At 34.2% G+C, this 14793-nt stretch overlaps 1 protein-coding gene across 1 annotated transcript in view; it reads right to left on the minus strand.

Moving 5' to 3' along the window:
* Window positions 1-6165: 6165 nt before the first annotated feature.
* DHX36 (DEAH-box helicase 36) overlaps window positions 6166-14793 on the minus strand; it is a 41551-nt gene continuing 32923 nt past the window's right edge. The window contains exons 20-25 of the mRNA XM_019731989.2: window positions 14064-14147; window positions 10765-10864; window positions 10582-10672; window positions 7960-8080; window positions 7224-7376; window positions 6166-6826 (exon numbers count right to left, since the gene is read on the minus strand). Coding sequence (XP_019587548.2) covers window positions 6641-6826; window positions 7224-7376; window positions 7960-8080; window positions 10582-10672; window positions 10765-10864; window positions 14064-14147 — 735 coding nt within the window. The 3' untranslated portion in view covers window positions 6166-6640. The remainder of the gene's footprint in view (window positions 6827-7223; window positions 7377-7959; window positions 8081-10581; window positions 10673-10764; window positions 10865-14063; window positions 14148-14793) is intronic.

Consider the following 14793-nt stretch of genomic DNA (forward strand, 5'->3'; position numbering starts at 1 on the left):
GGAGGATCTAGGCAGAACATCACAACATTCACTGCAGGTAGCCGTGTCAGTATTAGATAAAACGGTCAAAGATACAAGGTACGAGTAGGGACAGTAAGCCTTCATAACGATGAAAGGTTCATTTAACCAGGAAAATACAATTCTAATATACATTATCCCAATAACATGATCTCAACATATATAAAGCAAAAACTGTCAGAAATATAAGAAATCCAACATAGCATGAGACTTGAACACACCTCTCACTTGGTTGGAAAATAGGTAAAAATAAAAGTGCAGAAATAGGTAAAAATCAATTAAAAATAGAATACTTGAACTACAACAATATGCATAATAGGACACTGCAGCAATTTTAGCATATACATTCTTTTCAAACACAGAATATTTACATTTCCTGGATCGTAAAACAAGTTTCAACAAATTTTACAGGATTGAAGTTTTACAAGATGAGTTCTCTTAAGTTAGAAATAAATATCAAAAATAAAATTAAGAAATATCCATTTATTTGGAATCTTAGACCTAAATAAATGAAAAACTATAAAACTAGACCATTAACATAGAAGAAAATCTAGGTGATCCTGGGTTTCTAAATGACTTTTAAATACCACACCAAAAGCTTAATTAAAGAAAAAACTGGTAAGTTGAACTTCATTAAAAGACAGGAGAATGAAGAGAATCTATATGAAGAACTCTTAAAACTCAACCATTAGAAAACAACCCAATTTACAAATGGGCAAAGATCTGGAAAACTCACCAGAAATACAGATAACAAGCATATGAAAAGATGCTCAATAGCATACGTCATTAAGGAATTGCACATTAAAACGAGTTTACCATTAATTATTAGAATGGCTAAAATCTAAAACCCTGACAACACCAAACACTGGTGAGGATGTGAAGTAACACAAACAATTCATTGCTGGTGGGAATGCAAAAGCCACTGGGAAGAGTTTGGCAGTTTCTTATAGAACTAAAGGCTTGCCGTATGATGTGGCAACCACACGGCTTGCTATTTGCCCAAATGAGTTGAAGACTATGTCCACACAAAAATGTGCAGCTTTATTCATAATGGCCAAAACTTAAGATATTCAAATTCAACAACTTGGATAAAATGGATGAATTCACTGAAAACCGTAAACTACCAAAACCTTAAATAGTCCTGTAACTACTGAGATCTGACAATTAGGTTCACGAACTTATTGCAATGATGTTGCTAACCTTTTTTGATATCAGAGGGATTATTCATTATGAATTTGTACCAACTGGACAGTTAACCAAGTTTACTATTTGGATGTGCTGAAAAGGCTGCGTGAAAAAGTTGGACGAAAACAACCTGAACTCTTCACCAACAATTCATGGCTCTTGCATCACAACAATGCACTAGCTCACACGGCACTGTCTGTGAGCGAGTTTTTAGCCAGTAAACAAATAACTATTGGAACACCCTCCCAGTCACCTGATCTGGCCCCCAGTGACTTCTTTCTTTACCCGAAGATAAAGGAAATATTGAAAGGAAGACATTATGGTGACATTGAGGACATCAAGGGTAATACGACGACAGCTCTGATGGCCACTCCAGAAAGAGTTCCAAAATTGCTTTGAAGGGTGGACTAGGCTCTGGCATCAGTGCATAGCTTCCCAAGGGGAGTACTTCAAAGGTGACCATAATGATATTCAGCAATGAGGTATGTAGCACTTTTCCTAGGATGAGTTCGCAAACTTAATTGTTCGACCTTCATACTTTGAATTCTTAATTTAAAAACTGAAAAAGAAATATCCAGGTGAATATGGTTTCACTGAAGTCTTCCAAACATTTAAAGAATTAACAATTGTATACAATGTCTTCCAGAAACTACAAGAGGAAGGTGACACTTCCGTACTCATTTTATGAGGCCAGCATTACCTCACAAAAAGAAAACTATAGACTGGTATCCCTCATAAACAGAGCAGCGAAACACTATATCCAGCAATATATAATTACACACTGCAATCAAGTGTGGTTCATTCCAAGAGTGCAAGACTGGTTCGATATTTGAAAATAAATCAATGCAATCTAACATTTTAACAGGTTTAATTAGAAAAATGAAAACACATAAGGTTGTATCAATTGATGGAAAGAAAAATATTTGGAAAAAGTTGAAATACATGGGAAAGCGCTCAGCAAACTAGGGCTAGAAGTCATCTTTGATATTTTACTGACCTTCAGCTGTAGGAAAAACATGGTTTATGCCATTTCTTATTTTGTTGTTATGAATGTATATTTGTCCAGTTAGGAGGATAGAACATATTTCATCCCAGTGTGTTAAATTGATGTAAACTATAAAAATATTCAGACCTCTGGTATTTAGCCTCCATTTGTATTCTTATTCCAGACCCTACAAAAATGTTTAACCATCTTTGCCTTAAAAAACAAAACAAAAAAACCCAACAAACCAACAAAAAACGCGCTTCCAGGAACAATTAAAAATAATCAAATAATTTAACAAGAGAAATAGCTGTTAAAATGGGGTGAATGGAAGTGTCTGGCAAGTCAGGCATTGTAATACCTAAGAGGTATACAGCTAAAAGGCCAAGAAAAAGAAATCATCAAGGAATCTTTATTTCATTAAATGAAAGCTTTGCTAAAATGAATTCTATTCCTCACCAAGTTGCCTTCATTGTGTGAAGGTAACATGATATACACTGTGCAGACTCAGAGATATATCACATTATCTTGAAAAAAAAAATTACTTGAAAATTCACATCAGACCATTAAAACAAAAATCAAACTTAAGAACTAGAGAAAGGGTAGTCAATTGAGAAGTCCCCTATCTCAGCAGGACAGTGGGACTCATCCCTAGTACGGGCTGGTTCTGCAGTGCGTCCGGGTCAGCTTCTTCCTTAGCTCCCATGCTTTCACACCAGTCATCTAAAACTGGTACAATTCTCTTCTGGCACTTGATTAACAGTGACTTAACTCTATTGTACCAACCAACGGGAGAGAGGCATATTTTGCCATTTTCTATGTTAACGAGATTTTCTGCATCTCTAAAATTCAAAGAATCCTCGTCCCTCTCCCTGGTCAGATATATATCCCGAATGCCCCGGTTGCTTACCATATGAGATGGAAAACCAAAACACACACACACAGACAACTAAGGAAGACAGCAAAAAAGCACGTGAAATACGCTCATCACTAATCATAGAAATGCAAAATAAAACCACAACGAGCTATAACTCCACAACCACTAAAGCTAACATAACCAAAGCAACAACAAATAACTAACAACACTAGCGCTGGCAAGGATTTACAAAACTTGGAACCATCACACATTGCTGGTGTGTGTGTAAAATGATACACCTACTTTGGTAATCAGTTTGAAAGTTTTTTACCAACAAACTTACCATATAACACAACAATCCTAATCATAGGTATTTACCCAAGAGAAATGAAAACGTATTTACACACAAACTTGTAAACACATGTTCATAGCAGCTTTATTTATAATAGCAAACTTAAAGGTCCATCAATTGGTGAATGAATAAACTGGTATAACCATACAATGCAATACAACTAAATAAAACAGGAACTAACTACTGATAACATGCAGCAACATAAATATCTCAAAATATCTCAAAAGCACTGTTAAGGGAAAGCCAGACACAAAAGACTACATATGATTCCATTTATTTGAAATTCTAGAAAAGGCAAAACACTAATGACCAAAAAGCAGATCAATGGTTGTCAGTGGACAGAGAGGGGGCAGGGAACGGACTACAAAGGGTAACAAGGGAAATTTTTAAGTGATGGGAATGTTTTATATAAAGATTCTGGTGGTAGCGATTACATGACTTTATACGTTTGACAAAATGCACAGAATTATACACTTAAATTGGCTAATTTTATTACATATAAAATAATATCTTAAAGCTTAGCGTACAGAACTATATCAAAATGGGTAACATGCTTTTTTATGTGAAATTTCTAAATATTCGACGAGGATGTATTGCTTTAAAATCATAATAAAAATGCCATTTAAAAACAACTAGCGTATTATAAATATGATTACCACACGATTACAATTTCATAAAATAAATATACACAAACTCAGCTAAAAACCGTGGAAGGAAAATTACGATTAATTTGGGTAAGAGGGTACTACAATAAATTCCTTCTAAAGCTTTTCTATAGTTTTCTAGCTTTTAGGGTGGACTTTATTTTAAAAATGCAGTACGAAACTCACTTGTAATTACTGGTATAAATTTATCTAGAGCTTTTGCCCTACATAAGAATTAGGAAGATGTCACAGACTCACTTTTCAAAGACACTTTCTAAAGATTAAGTGATTTCTTTACTACTTTTGTTTTTTCCATAAGTTTCCGTTTCACGGTTACTTGGTCAAGAGATTCTCAGTATCACTCAGAATTGTGAGGCAAATAAATACGTTTTCTTAATTTCATGCCTTATTCTTTAAAATGACCAAATGACAAATAGTTCTCAGCCCTGTAATTTATTTTCAATAGTAACACCCTATTTTGTAAACAAAACAAACAAGAAAACTATAGATAATAGTTTCAATTAAAATTTCCATCCTAATGAGCTATAGAGAACACACAAATTGGGGGTGATAATAACTGCTTAATCTCTGAGTAACTTCACCATTAGAAAATTCTTCAGGACCATTTTCACCATTTACATGGAGACTAAATAAGGGTTTGCAAACATGGAACCAATTAACTAGTCATCTGTTTTTAGATTTTTAAAATGCTTTCTGCTAAGACCATTTTGGCCAACTGACTGTATAGTAAAAGCAAAAAAGAGTCACACTCTTTAGAACAAACAGGACCTAATGGTCACCTTGAGTTTAGGGGCAAAACTAATATGGTGCAATATTGTGGCATGACTCAGTGCAAGAATTCAGTGAGATCCAGGTCACTTTTGGAAGACTAGCTCAGAGAATCAATTTAGTACACAGTACATTCAAAACCTTGGAAGGCAATGATAGGTGGACACATGTTCCCAGAAATGGGAGCAGTACCAGAACCAGTGCTGTTAACAGATCATCATAGAATTATCAGTAAATCTCAGCCCTTGCAATACTCTTTTCCTTTGGTTTCTCTGCATTTACTGGAAGGCACAATATGTAGTTTCTAGGGTATAGCAGGATGTCCTTCCTAAGTTTCTTTGTGCAGTATGTCCAGTACTACCACTTTTGCAGACATTTGTGTCAAACTGTTAGATCACAAAATAAATGGTAGAAACAGAGGCCTCAGCAAACAATGCTCAATGAATAGTGTATTTCAGGGAACATGCTTCCTGCCAAGTTACACAAAAGACCCTACCAAAAGAGGCGAAAACAGTGACAGGTTGAGTTGACAATCCAGCAGCTCACTAGCATCATCAAGGACTCTGATGATTTTCACCTTCCCACTGAGCCAACCTTGTGCATAAAATGGCTGCCACAGTTCCCAGGGCCAGATTCAGATAAGACAATCTCCAAAGGGGGAAAGCAGAATTTCCTCCTCTACGACTAGTAGTGAGGAAAATTTTCCTCAGATGTTCCTGGCAGATCTCTTCTGGCCAGTGGCCAGGACAGGGTCACACAGTCGTAAGACCATGCAGGGTCCAACGTCCCTGGGCACAGGGCCGCACAGAGCAGAAACACGGAACATAAGCAAACAAAGAAGGAACAGGATGGCTGTTGTTGGATAGCAGCCAATAGTATTTGTCACAACTGGATAGAGTTATAAACCTACAGTACATGTCACATTACCTTCTATTGGCTGAGAGGGTAAAATAGCAGTGTGGGGAAAAAAGTGTAATACAATAGACTATTAAAAAAATATTTTAGGGACAAATAACTAAGATTCAGTGAGTACACTCTACGTGCCAGACACTAATCTATGCACTTGATGTATATTAACATATTCCGTCCTCACAATTGTTATCTGTATTTTAGATAAGGAAAAGGAAATAAGCCAAGTAACTTGCCCAAGATATCTAGGAGTGGCAGAGCTGAAATTTGAACTTAGGTAGTCAGGCTCCAGACCCGTGTTCTCAATTGCTACATTATGCTGCACAAGGTGACGTAAAAGCGGTATGGATATATTCTAAAAAGACGGAAAAAAACACACAAATACACGAAGGGAGAGGTGGAGATGTAGAAACCAAGCCAAAAAGTTAGCTGAGATTTACACACTGTACATTTTATTAAATACTGGGTTTTATTACAACAAATTAACTTCTGACAGAAGTTTTACTTAAAAAATGTGGCTGTGTTCAAATTCCTACTTGACACTTTTTGGTTAACCATTCTATTTTTATTGGTTCTATACTCAGTCATTTCGGGCAGAAAAATTAATTTTAACAGAACAAAGGAATTTCTCACGTGGTACAACACTCAATATACATAAGAGGAATACTCCCAAAGTGTGGACATGACCACAACAGAGCATATGATCAGAGAGCATATTGTTTTTTATGGTATATTTATAACAACTATACACAACATTGTGAACTCATGCACAGTTTTCACTGCCTACTGAAGGTTCCTACCTTACACATGAAAATTACTCATGTCCCAGTTTGGCATCTAGCCAAAAATTAAACTGATGGAAAATGGCTGTCAAATTGGCTTTTCATACCACCACAGAAAAGTTGTCAGCTGTAATATCCATCTTGGAATCGTGGTGGCAAGTTCCTGGGAGTTGCTTTTTCCTGTGTTTTGATCAAGTCTGTAATAGCTGAGAGAACTGCACAGTCTCTGGATTTAGTGTCACTCCAGTCTACGGGATGGGGGCTTTCGATCTTCTCTTGCAAAAGGGTATCTAGTTCTTTTCTTAATTCCTATGGTTGGAAAAATTACAAAAGTTCAATAAAGGCAGATGTGCTATCAAACATTGTAATATGTGTAAAAGTGACTTTGGCCACTATAAGGAACTTCATAAGCTATTCTACAAAAGCCTGAAATATTTAGTGTGCAACTAACTAAAGTGCAGTTTTGAGTAGCCAACTAAAGTACAGTAAAATCCAAAGATTCAAACTTCCAATCACACTAGGCATTTACAATTGTTGGTCTGTAACTACCTCAAAAAAATATGAATCAAATTCTCAACACTATTTTCTCTGCTGAAATACACCAGGAAATGTTAACTGTAACATATATATAGCGTCTGGAACAAAACCACAAGACCACATACTAAATTGCATGTAGATTCAGAGACAATCATATAAAGTCAGTCACCTTAACAAGATGTGCTATTCTTGCTGGTGACTGAAAGACAATCCATTCATCTACTGCAATAGTTTCCTGGTCGTTATCCTTCTGGATGGAAATATCACCTCCAAAGAACAAGAGACAGTATGGGGAAACTTCTGTGCAGTCATACAAGTAGATCTACAATGAGAATTAAAGCAAATTAATACCGTAAGCAGTCTGAATTACTGCTACATTAATTCAATACCACCACCAGTCTCAGTCAATTAGAATCCATCCTTTTAACATAGCTATTACCCTGTTAATGTCATTACATACTAGTTTTGAAGAAATATCATTTTAAATGAGCCATTTTTGTTTCAACTCAAACAATGGTAGTATTCTTTAATCAAAATATTCTGAGAAAACCAAAACACTAATGTACCTGAAATTATTTTTATCTCTATATAAACAGAATCCCACTTAATATTCTGACCAATATGCCAACAAATTATGTGTACAGTGTAAACAGCAGTATTTCTTGAATGCAGGCTTTGAAAGAAAATTATGCAAATCAAATAACTGTCCCAATTAATTAAAATAAAAAGATCAATCATGACAGACCTGCACATTAAAAGTATAGGTTCTTTAAGGAAGTTATAATTCACATCAGAAAAAAATTTTTTTAGAGAGAACGAATTTTGTTTATAATTATGAAAACTATACAATTATAAAAATACAAGGCTGATACTCAGATCTGTGATTATTTTAAGTATTTACTTACACTACTTGTTCTCATCTTCAGGTGATAGATAAGCCAGTTATAGTGAAACTCTGTTTGCTCCACATTAACGGATTTGGGATGAATAGCAACCAGCCCATCAGTTTTTGTATAAACTTTCACCCTTTAAAAAAGTTAAAATGTAATTTGTTAAAAAAAATTCTGGGAGATTCCAAACCAATCCCTCAATCTAAAAAAATTCCACAGATGACCTCAGTATATTTTTGCAATATAAATTTTATTTGAAAGAACATTTTTTAATAAAACATGGAAAAATATCAGCTAAATATGAATATGCTATATAAATCATAAAACGAATTCTCTTCTTGAAGGTATAATTAGTCAACCTATTAGAAAGGTGACAAAATATTCCTTAATTATGTTTATACTATACCACTGAAGGGCAAGAATGAAATAAACAGCTGAAATACTTCAAAGTGATTCAGACCAAGAGAATAGTCCATATATTTTACTGTCAATCATAATAAAAAGTAGCCCTTAATTTACAGAATAACTGTGAAATGATCAAATAAAAAATTTCACAGGTTATGCTCACAGATAATATAAACAAAAAATTAAGAATTTTGTTTAGAAGAGGTATTAGCTACAATTGATTTTTAGAAACCTGTTCTAAAATATGTTTTAAATGTTGCACATTCATTCAACTCCCCAAATTTCAAAACAGGAATACTTGGAATAAATGTACTTTGACACAGTTCTACTTTAGTCTCGTCATTCCTATGGGTCTTTGAGTCATAAAATTTTTACCTCAATTTGTACGAATTTTTAATTATAATTCAACAGGGAGATATTTGGTGGTTTGTTTTTAAGCAGTCAATGATAATTACTTATATTAGATAGATGACAACACAAAAGCTGATAATCCATTTATTCTTCATATTAGTTTTTAAGAACATCCTTTTTTGTGCTTCTAGGAATCCGTAATACTTCTACCAAAATCATAAATTATAGTCATGAGTCATTATTCAGAATAAAATCATAAATTATTTTTACTCACTGCACAATTTAACCAATGCCACCCTGCACCCTATCTATCTCACTAGAGCAGCAGAGTTTGGCCAACTTTTTCTGTACGGCAGCAGAGAGAAAATATTTTAGGCTCTGTGAGCCCTCTGATCTCTGTCACAACTACTCAACTCCGCTAGTATAGCAGGAAAGCAGACACAGACAGCACGTGAACAAACAGGTGTGGCTGTGTTCCAATAAAAATATATACCGAAAGGTGTTGGCCAGTATGCCAAAATCTGCTGACCCCTGGTCTAGACCAAACCAAAGCACCAATCCAAAGAGAACTACATTTTTTCCCCCCATAAAGCCTTCCCAGGATGGCAGAAGGATATGTAAAATATTTGTATTTCTGTTAAGATACCTGTCAAGTTAGGGATAGACATGAAGAAGAATTTGACCAAGTACTGATGTCAAAAAGTACTTGGATCACTTAAAGTACTGGATAATCCAGCCACGATGGTTAAAATTTATGTTGCGCATTATCTTATACATGAGAATAAGGTTTCTGAGCATCAGCATTTTTGACATATGGAATAATTTGTTGTAGGGGGTTGTCCTCTGATTACTGAATAACTAAGAGCACCCCTGGCCTCTAGTGACTAGAGGTATTCCCTCAGTTATAACAATCACAAATGTCTCCAGAGACTGTCAAATGTCCCAAGGGGCAAAATCACCCCATTTGGGAACAACTGCCCTAGAACGATATTTGTGCTTTGAGGTCTATATTTTTTGTTTATAATCATAGGGTATACAACTTTTTTTACTTAATACCAGTTCAAATATTTTATGCTACCACACAATGACTGTTTTATATGCCCACCTAACAGAAATGCCATATACTGTGTTATTATGAAACCATAATTTTCCCATTGCTACCAGACATCTAAGTGCATGTTGTTTACAATATAACCTTTATAAAAATGTGGAATTACATGCTTAGGACATATGCCTGAAATTAAAATACTCACCTGATAAGCCACTGGGCCGGTGACTATTTTAAAGATTCGGTACATAATTCTAATCTAGGGTGCCCTCCAAATGGGTGGCAACAATTCACACATCACTCGCAATCTGTGACTTTCAGTTTCTGTTTTCTCACTAGCTCATTTACTAGGCAAAAATATGCCTCGTTGTTCTCTCCAATTACTCCTGAGGCTGACTCTTTTTGTACACATATTTAAGTTATACTTTATTTTTCAAAATAGTGAATCACAATTTTATTCAGAGAAAAATTATGAAACTATCCATTTTATGAGAGAGGAAGAAAATCCTAAAGCAAAATCAATTCTAAGCAATGTCCATCAAGGCACTGGATTTTAATAGCTGGCTTACTTTTCTCATATTTACAATGCTTTGATATTTTACTAACATTCTTCGTGAATAATGGGTGATGGAGAGCTGATTCAGAGACATGATGGGAAAGCAATGCCACTGTTAAGCAGTTTGCCTTCTCTTAAATGCTCAAAAGTACAGAACAAGAATATGGCCCAGACTATAACTAAAAACAAATGTATAATATAAGCCCTGTTGCATTACAGGATTTCAAAAGTTTAAGGACAGAATTACAAAGAATTCATAATAATCTTCAATGCTTACATTTTTCTTTTTTTACCCAAGTTTAGTCGGATTTTAGCAACTTTGGGATATAAACCAGCACAGATGACAGCTTTAATTATCTTCTCATTATCTATTAGGAGTGGGGAGGTAAAGAAAACAAAGTAAAATACTGATACAATGGACAATAGTAGCAAGTTATTTACATCACATTTTCTGCTTTACCTGAATTTATATTAGATTTTGGATCTTTAGGATTTCTACTGCTTACAAATCCAGCTCCAAGAAGATGCTCAGCAAACTGCCCTTTCATGTTATACAGCATCTAAGGAGCAATGGTAACAAACAGAACTAAAATACCTTTCACAGATTTATAGGTGTTATAAAGCATACACTCACGAATAAGTATAGTTATAAGCTTTCCCTGCTTTATAAAATACTTTTGAAAAACTGTAATGTTTTAGATAGAGCAGGGGTTGATAAAAACTACAAAATTTATAAAAATCTGTTTTTGTCAATAACGTTTTATTGGAACACAATCACACCCATTCATCCATATGTCATCTATGGTCGCTTTGCACTGTGTCTGAGGTGAGTGATTGCAACAGAAACCTTATAGACGTAAGCCTAAAAGTTACCGTGTTCTTTTACAGAAAAAGTTTGCTAATTTTAGGAAATAACCACTACTTTTATGGATTACTCCATTTTGCAAAAAGACTAATATAATTTTCAATATTGTTCTCCACCTCATATTTCGAAAAAAATACTGAAAAGCATAAAGAAGATAACCAAAATCTATATTTCTACTACTGAGAATTAGTTACTGTTGTGTACTGACACAAAAAAACTTAAGGTCTGTTTTTTGTTATTTTCAAGAAAAATCACTATTTGGTTAAAAAAGATGCATGGCTCCTTAGATAAAGCATTCAATTAATATAAAAAAGTACAAATAAAGCAACTTCCCTAAATTCAATACTGTCAGAAAAATCATTACAAAATAATACTGTACTTATTATGTATATACTGACAGAAGAATTAGAAATGCTATCCTAACAATGGGGTAAAAGTATAGAAGCTGTTTTATAGAAGTATTAAAATTAATTCTATCCGATGTTCACTGTAGTTTTATTTATGATGGCCAAGATATGGAAACAACCAAAGTGTCCTTCGATAGATGATTAGATAAAGAAGATGTGGTATATATACACAATGGAATACTATTCTGCTATAAGAAAAGATGAAACAGTGCCATTTGTGACAACATGGATGGATCTCGAGATTATAATGCTAAGTGAAATAAGTCAGACAGAAAAAGTAGAGAACCATATGATTTCACTGATAATGTGGGATATAAAACTGAAAGCAACAAAGGAACAAGACAAACAAATAATAACTCATAAACAGACAATAGTTTAGTGGTTACCAGAGAGTAAGGGGGGAGGAGAGTGGTAGATGAGGGTAAATGGGGTCAAATATATGGTGATGGAAGGAGAACTGACTCTGGGTGGTGAACACACAATGTGAGATATAGATGATGAATTACAGAATTGTACACCTGAAACCTATGTAACTTTACTAACCACTGTCACCCCAATAAACTTTAATTAAAAAAAAAAATAAGTCAGGTTCAATTTAAAGAAAGTTAAATAGAAATGAAACTGAACTAGATGAATCTCACATTGTCATAATCACTAGAGGGTGCCAAAAATATGTATACACATTTTAAGAAAGGAAAAAACTGTATTAATTGTAATACTCAATATATACAGGTAACAAAAGATGAATACAAGTCACGTTTGACTTCTAAAATTACAAAGGGGCTCAAAGTGGTTACCACCAGCGTCCAGATACTTCTGATTATGGCAAACTACTGCTTGAGCATAAACATCTCTTAAAATGTGTATACATTTTTTGGCATCCCCGGTATTTAATAAAGTATCCTTGTAAGCTTGAAATAAGATTATGATACATAAAGTTGGTTATATTTAAATGCATCTTCCTTTTATGAACTGTGTGACTTGAGTTTCCCTACCTGATTTCTTGTAACTGACTTTCTAGGTTACCTCCTGGCTTTTATTACCATTATTTTTTACTGTCCAGGATAATAACCTTTACATTACATTCTGTATCCATAATTCTTGTTTTGTATTTGTTCTGTGTTTAAATAATTTCAGTGCATACCACCAGTTGATTTAGCATGCATGCTCCATCCCTGAATTCTTTTTGATTCATCTCTTAATAGAGAGCATTTCACTGTCACTGAGTTTTCCAAGAACAGCTCATGGGTGTCATATTTCAAGTGCTTTCTTGAATGCCTATCCTTTCTCTTTATACTTGAATTAATATCTTGACTGACTGAATATAGTATGCTCAAGTAACACTTGGATTCAGCCATCTTTTCATACTTGTGGTTCATTTCATTTTTCATTTTTCAGGAAAATGTTGTTACACATCTCTTTGAATAAATATTCAATTACACGTGAATTTTCCAAGTGTAGACACCTATAATCTTCAGGATGGATCAATCATATTTTACTGTCTACAAGTTTTTTACTTATTACTTTAACGTTTTTCTTTTGCAGCTGCATCTATAAACTGTGATTATGTCAAGCCTTTCTTCTATGGCAACAATGTGCTTTAAAAGGGTGTCCATTTTGTTCCTTGCAAATCTTTTGGTCTTAAAATTTTCTTAGCTCAGCACTCTTCATTCATTCGGTTGGTTTATTTTCTTATTTTTGTTTTTCTGAATTCATGTTCTTAAACTATTCCTTACTACGAAGCAGTTGTAAGGTATTGTCTGTTGAGATATGCTGTGTTCCATTCCTCATATCCTTTGGCTATAGTATGTGTCAGAGATGTCACGACTCTTCTTTTAATTTAGTTAATGTTTGGGCATTTTTAATTAAATATGCTGGATTCTGGATTCTTTTAACCCCTTGTAGATTTGTTAAATGTTCAGAACCGGGGTTCATGCCACACATGCGTAATGAGGAATAATAAGGGTATTCGCCTTCACAATGGCTTGAGATCACTTCTCCAATTCAGTGCATCTGTCCTCTGTTATTTTCTTCCATTTCACAAACACTGCCTGTCCAGCGTTTCCTCACTACACTAAATCAGTTAAAGACAAAGATACCTAACCAAAAGTTAAAGGAAAGACAGTTAGAAACAGATTTTAGGAGTATTAGTGAAAATTTTCAGGTTGAATCATCAAAATGTCAAGTAGAGGATGGTGCAGGAACAGTAACCGAGCCTTACTGTGTTTTCTTGCTATATTACAGATTCTTGAGTCTTTTCTCAACTATTAGTGTTTTGCTTATTACATTATTCATCTTTTCTTGGTTTGCTGCCGTTGATTTAATAAAGATTACTTCTATTTTGCATAAGGATTCAACTTCATAAGACAAACTCACACCATTAACTTTTTTGCCACAGATCTAAGTGTACAAAATGTACACACACACACACACACACACACACAATAATCTAACATACGAGGATCTCTTCAGAACATTCACCATTACCTGCAGTGTGTTTGAAGACAGAAAATATTCCCAGCAATAGTCTTTTTCATATCTGAAACCACGTTGTCTGGCTTTTTCCCAGCCCTATGGGGCAAAGAAATGAAGAAAACTATACCGTTCCCCAAAGCAAAGACTACTTACTTGTTTGTTTTCATTTGCGTAATAATTTAATCTCCTGACATTTTCTTTGTACAAAGGCCAAAGAATTCTGAAATTTACACACACACAAAATAAAACTCCCCAGAATCCTAGTTAAGAGATAACCACCACTAACTGAATTTCTCAACCTTTGTATAAATAAGTTTAAGTTATATGTATTAATATATTGTGTATTTTATATAAAATGGCATCATACTATAATAATATAGTAATCAAAAACAAGCATTCTGTTGAACAAATTTCAATGCTATGATATATTTTTCAACTTCACAAATATGAATTTTCATCTTTTTATTTTAGCTAGAGGAAGACAGAAAATGGGGCAAAGTAATAATGAATGAACTCAGAGGAAAAAAACATAAACTTTCCCCTAATATGCAGTATAAAACTGAGTCTAGAACTACAGTAAAAAGATGCTGTCTCGATAAACTAAATTACATTTATATTTTGCAAAGACGGGTAATAAATGTTTATCCCTCAGATAAGCCTGGCTTTTGGGAACAGAAAATGTCCCTCTATTCTGAATAATGTACAAGATTATAATACTCTATCAAAATGTTAAATCTGAATA

This window comes from Rhinolophus sinicus, linkage group LG01, assembly GCF_036562045.2.
Source record: "Rhinolophus sinicus isolate RSC01 linkage group LG01, ASM3656204v1, whole genome shotgun sequence".
Classification (NCBI taxonomy): domain Eukaryota; kingdom Metazoa; phylum Chordata; class Mammalia; order Chiroptera; family Rhinolophidae; genus Rhinolophus; species Rhinolophus sinicus.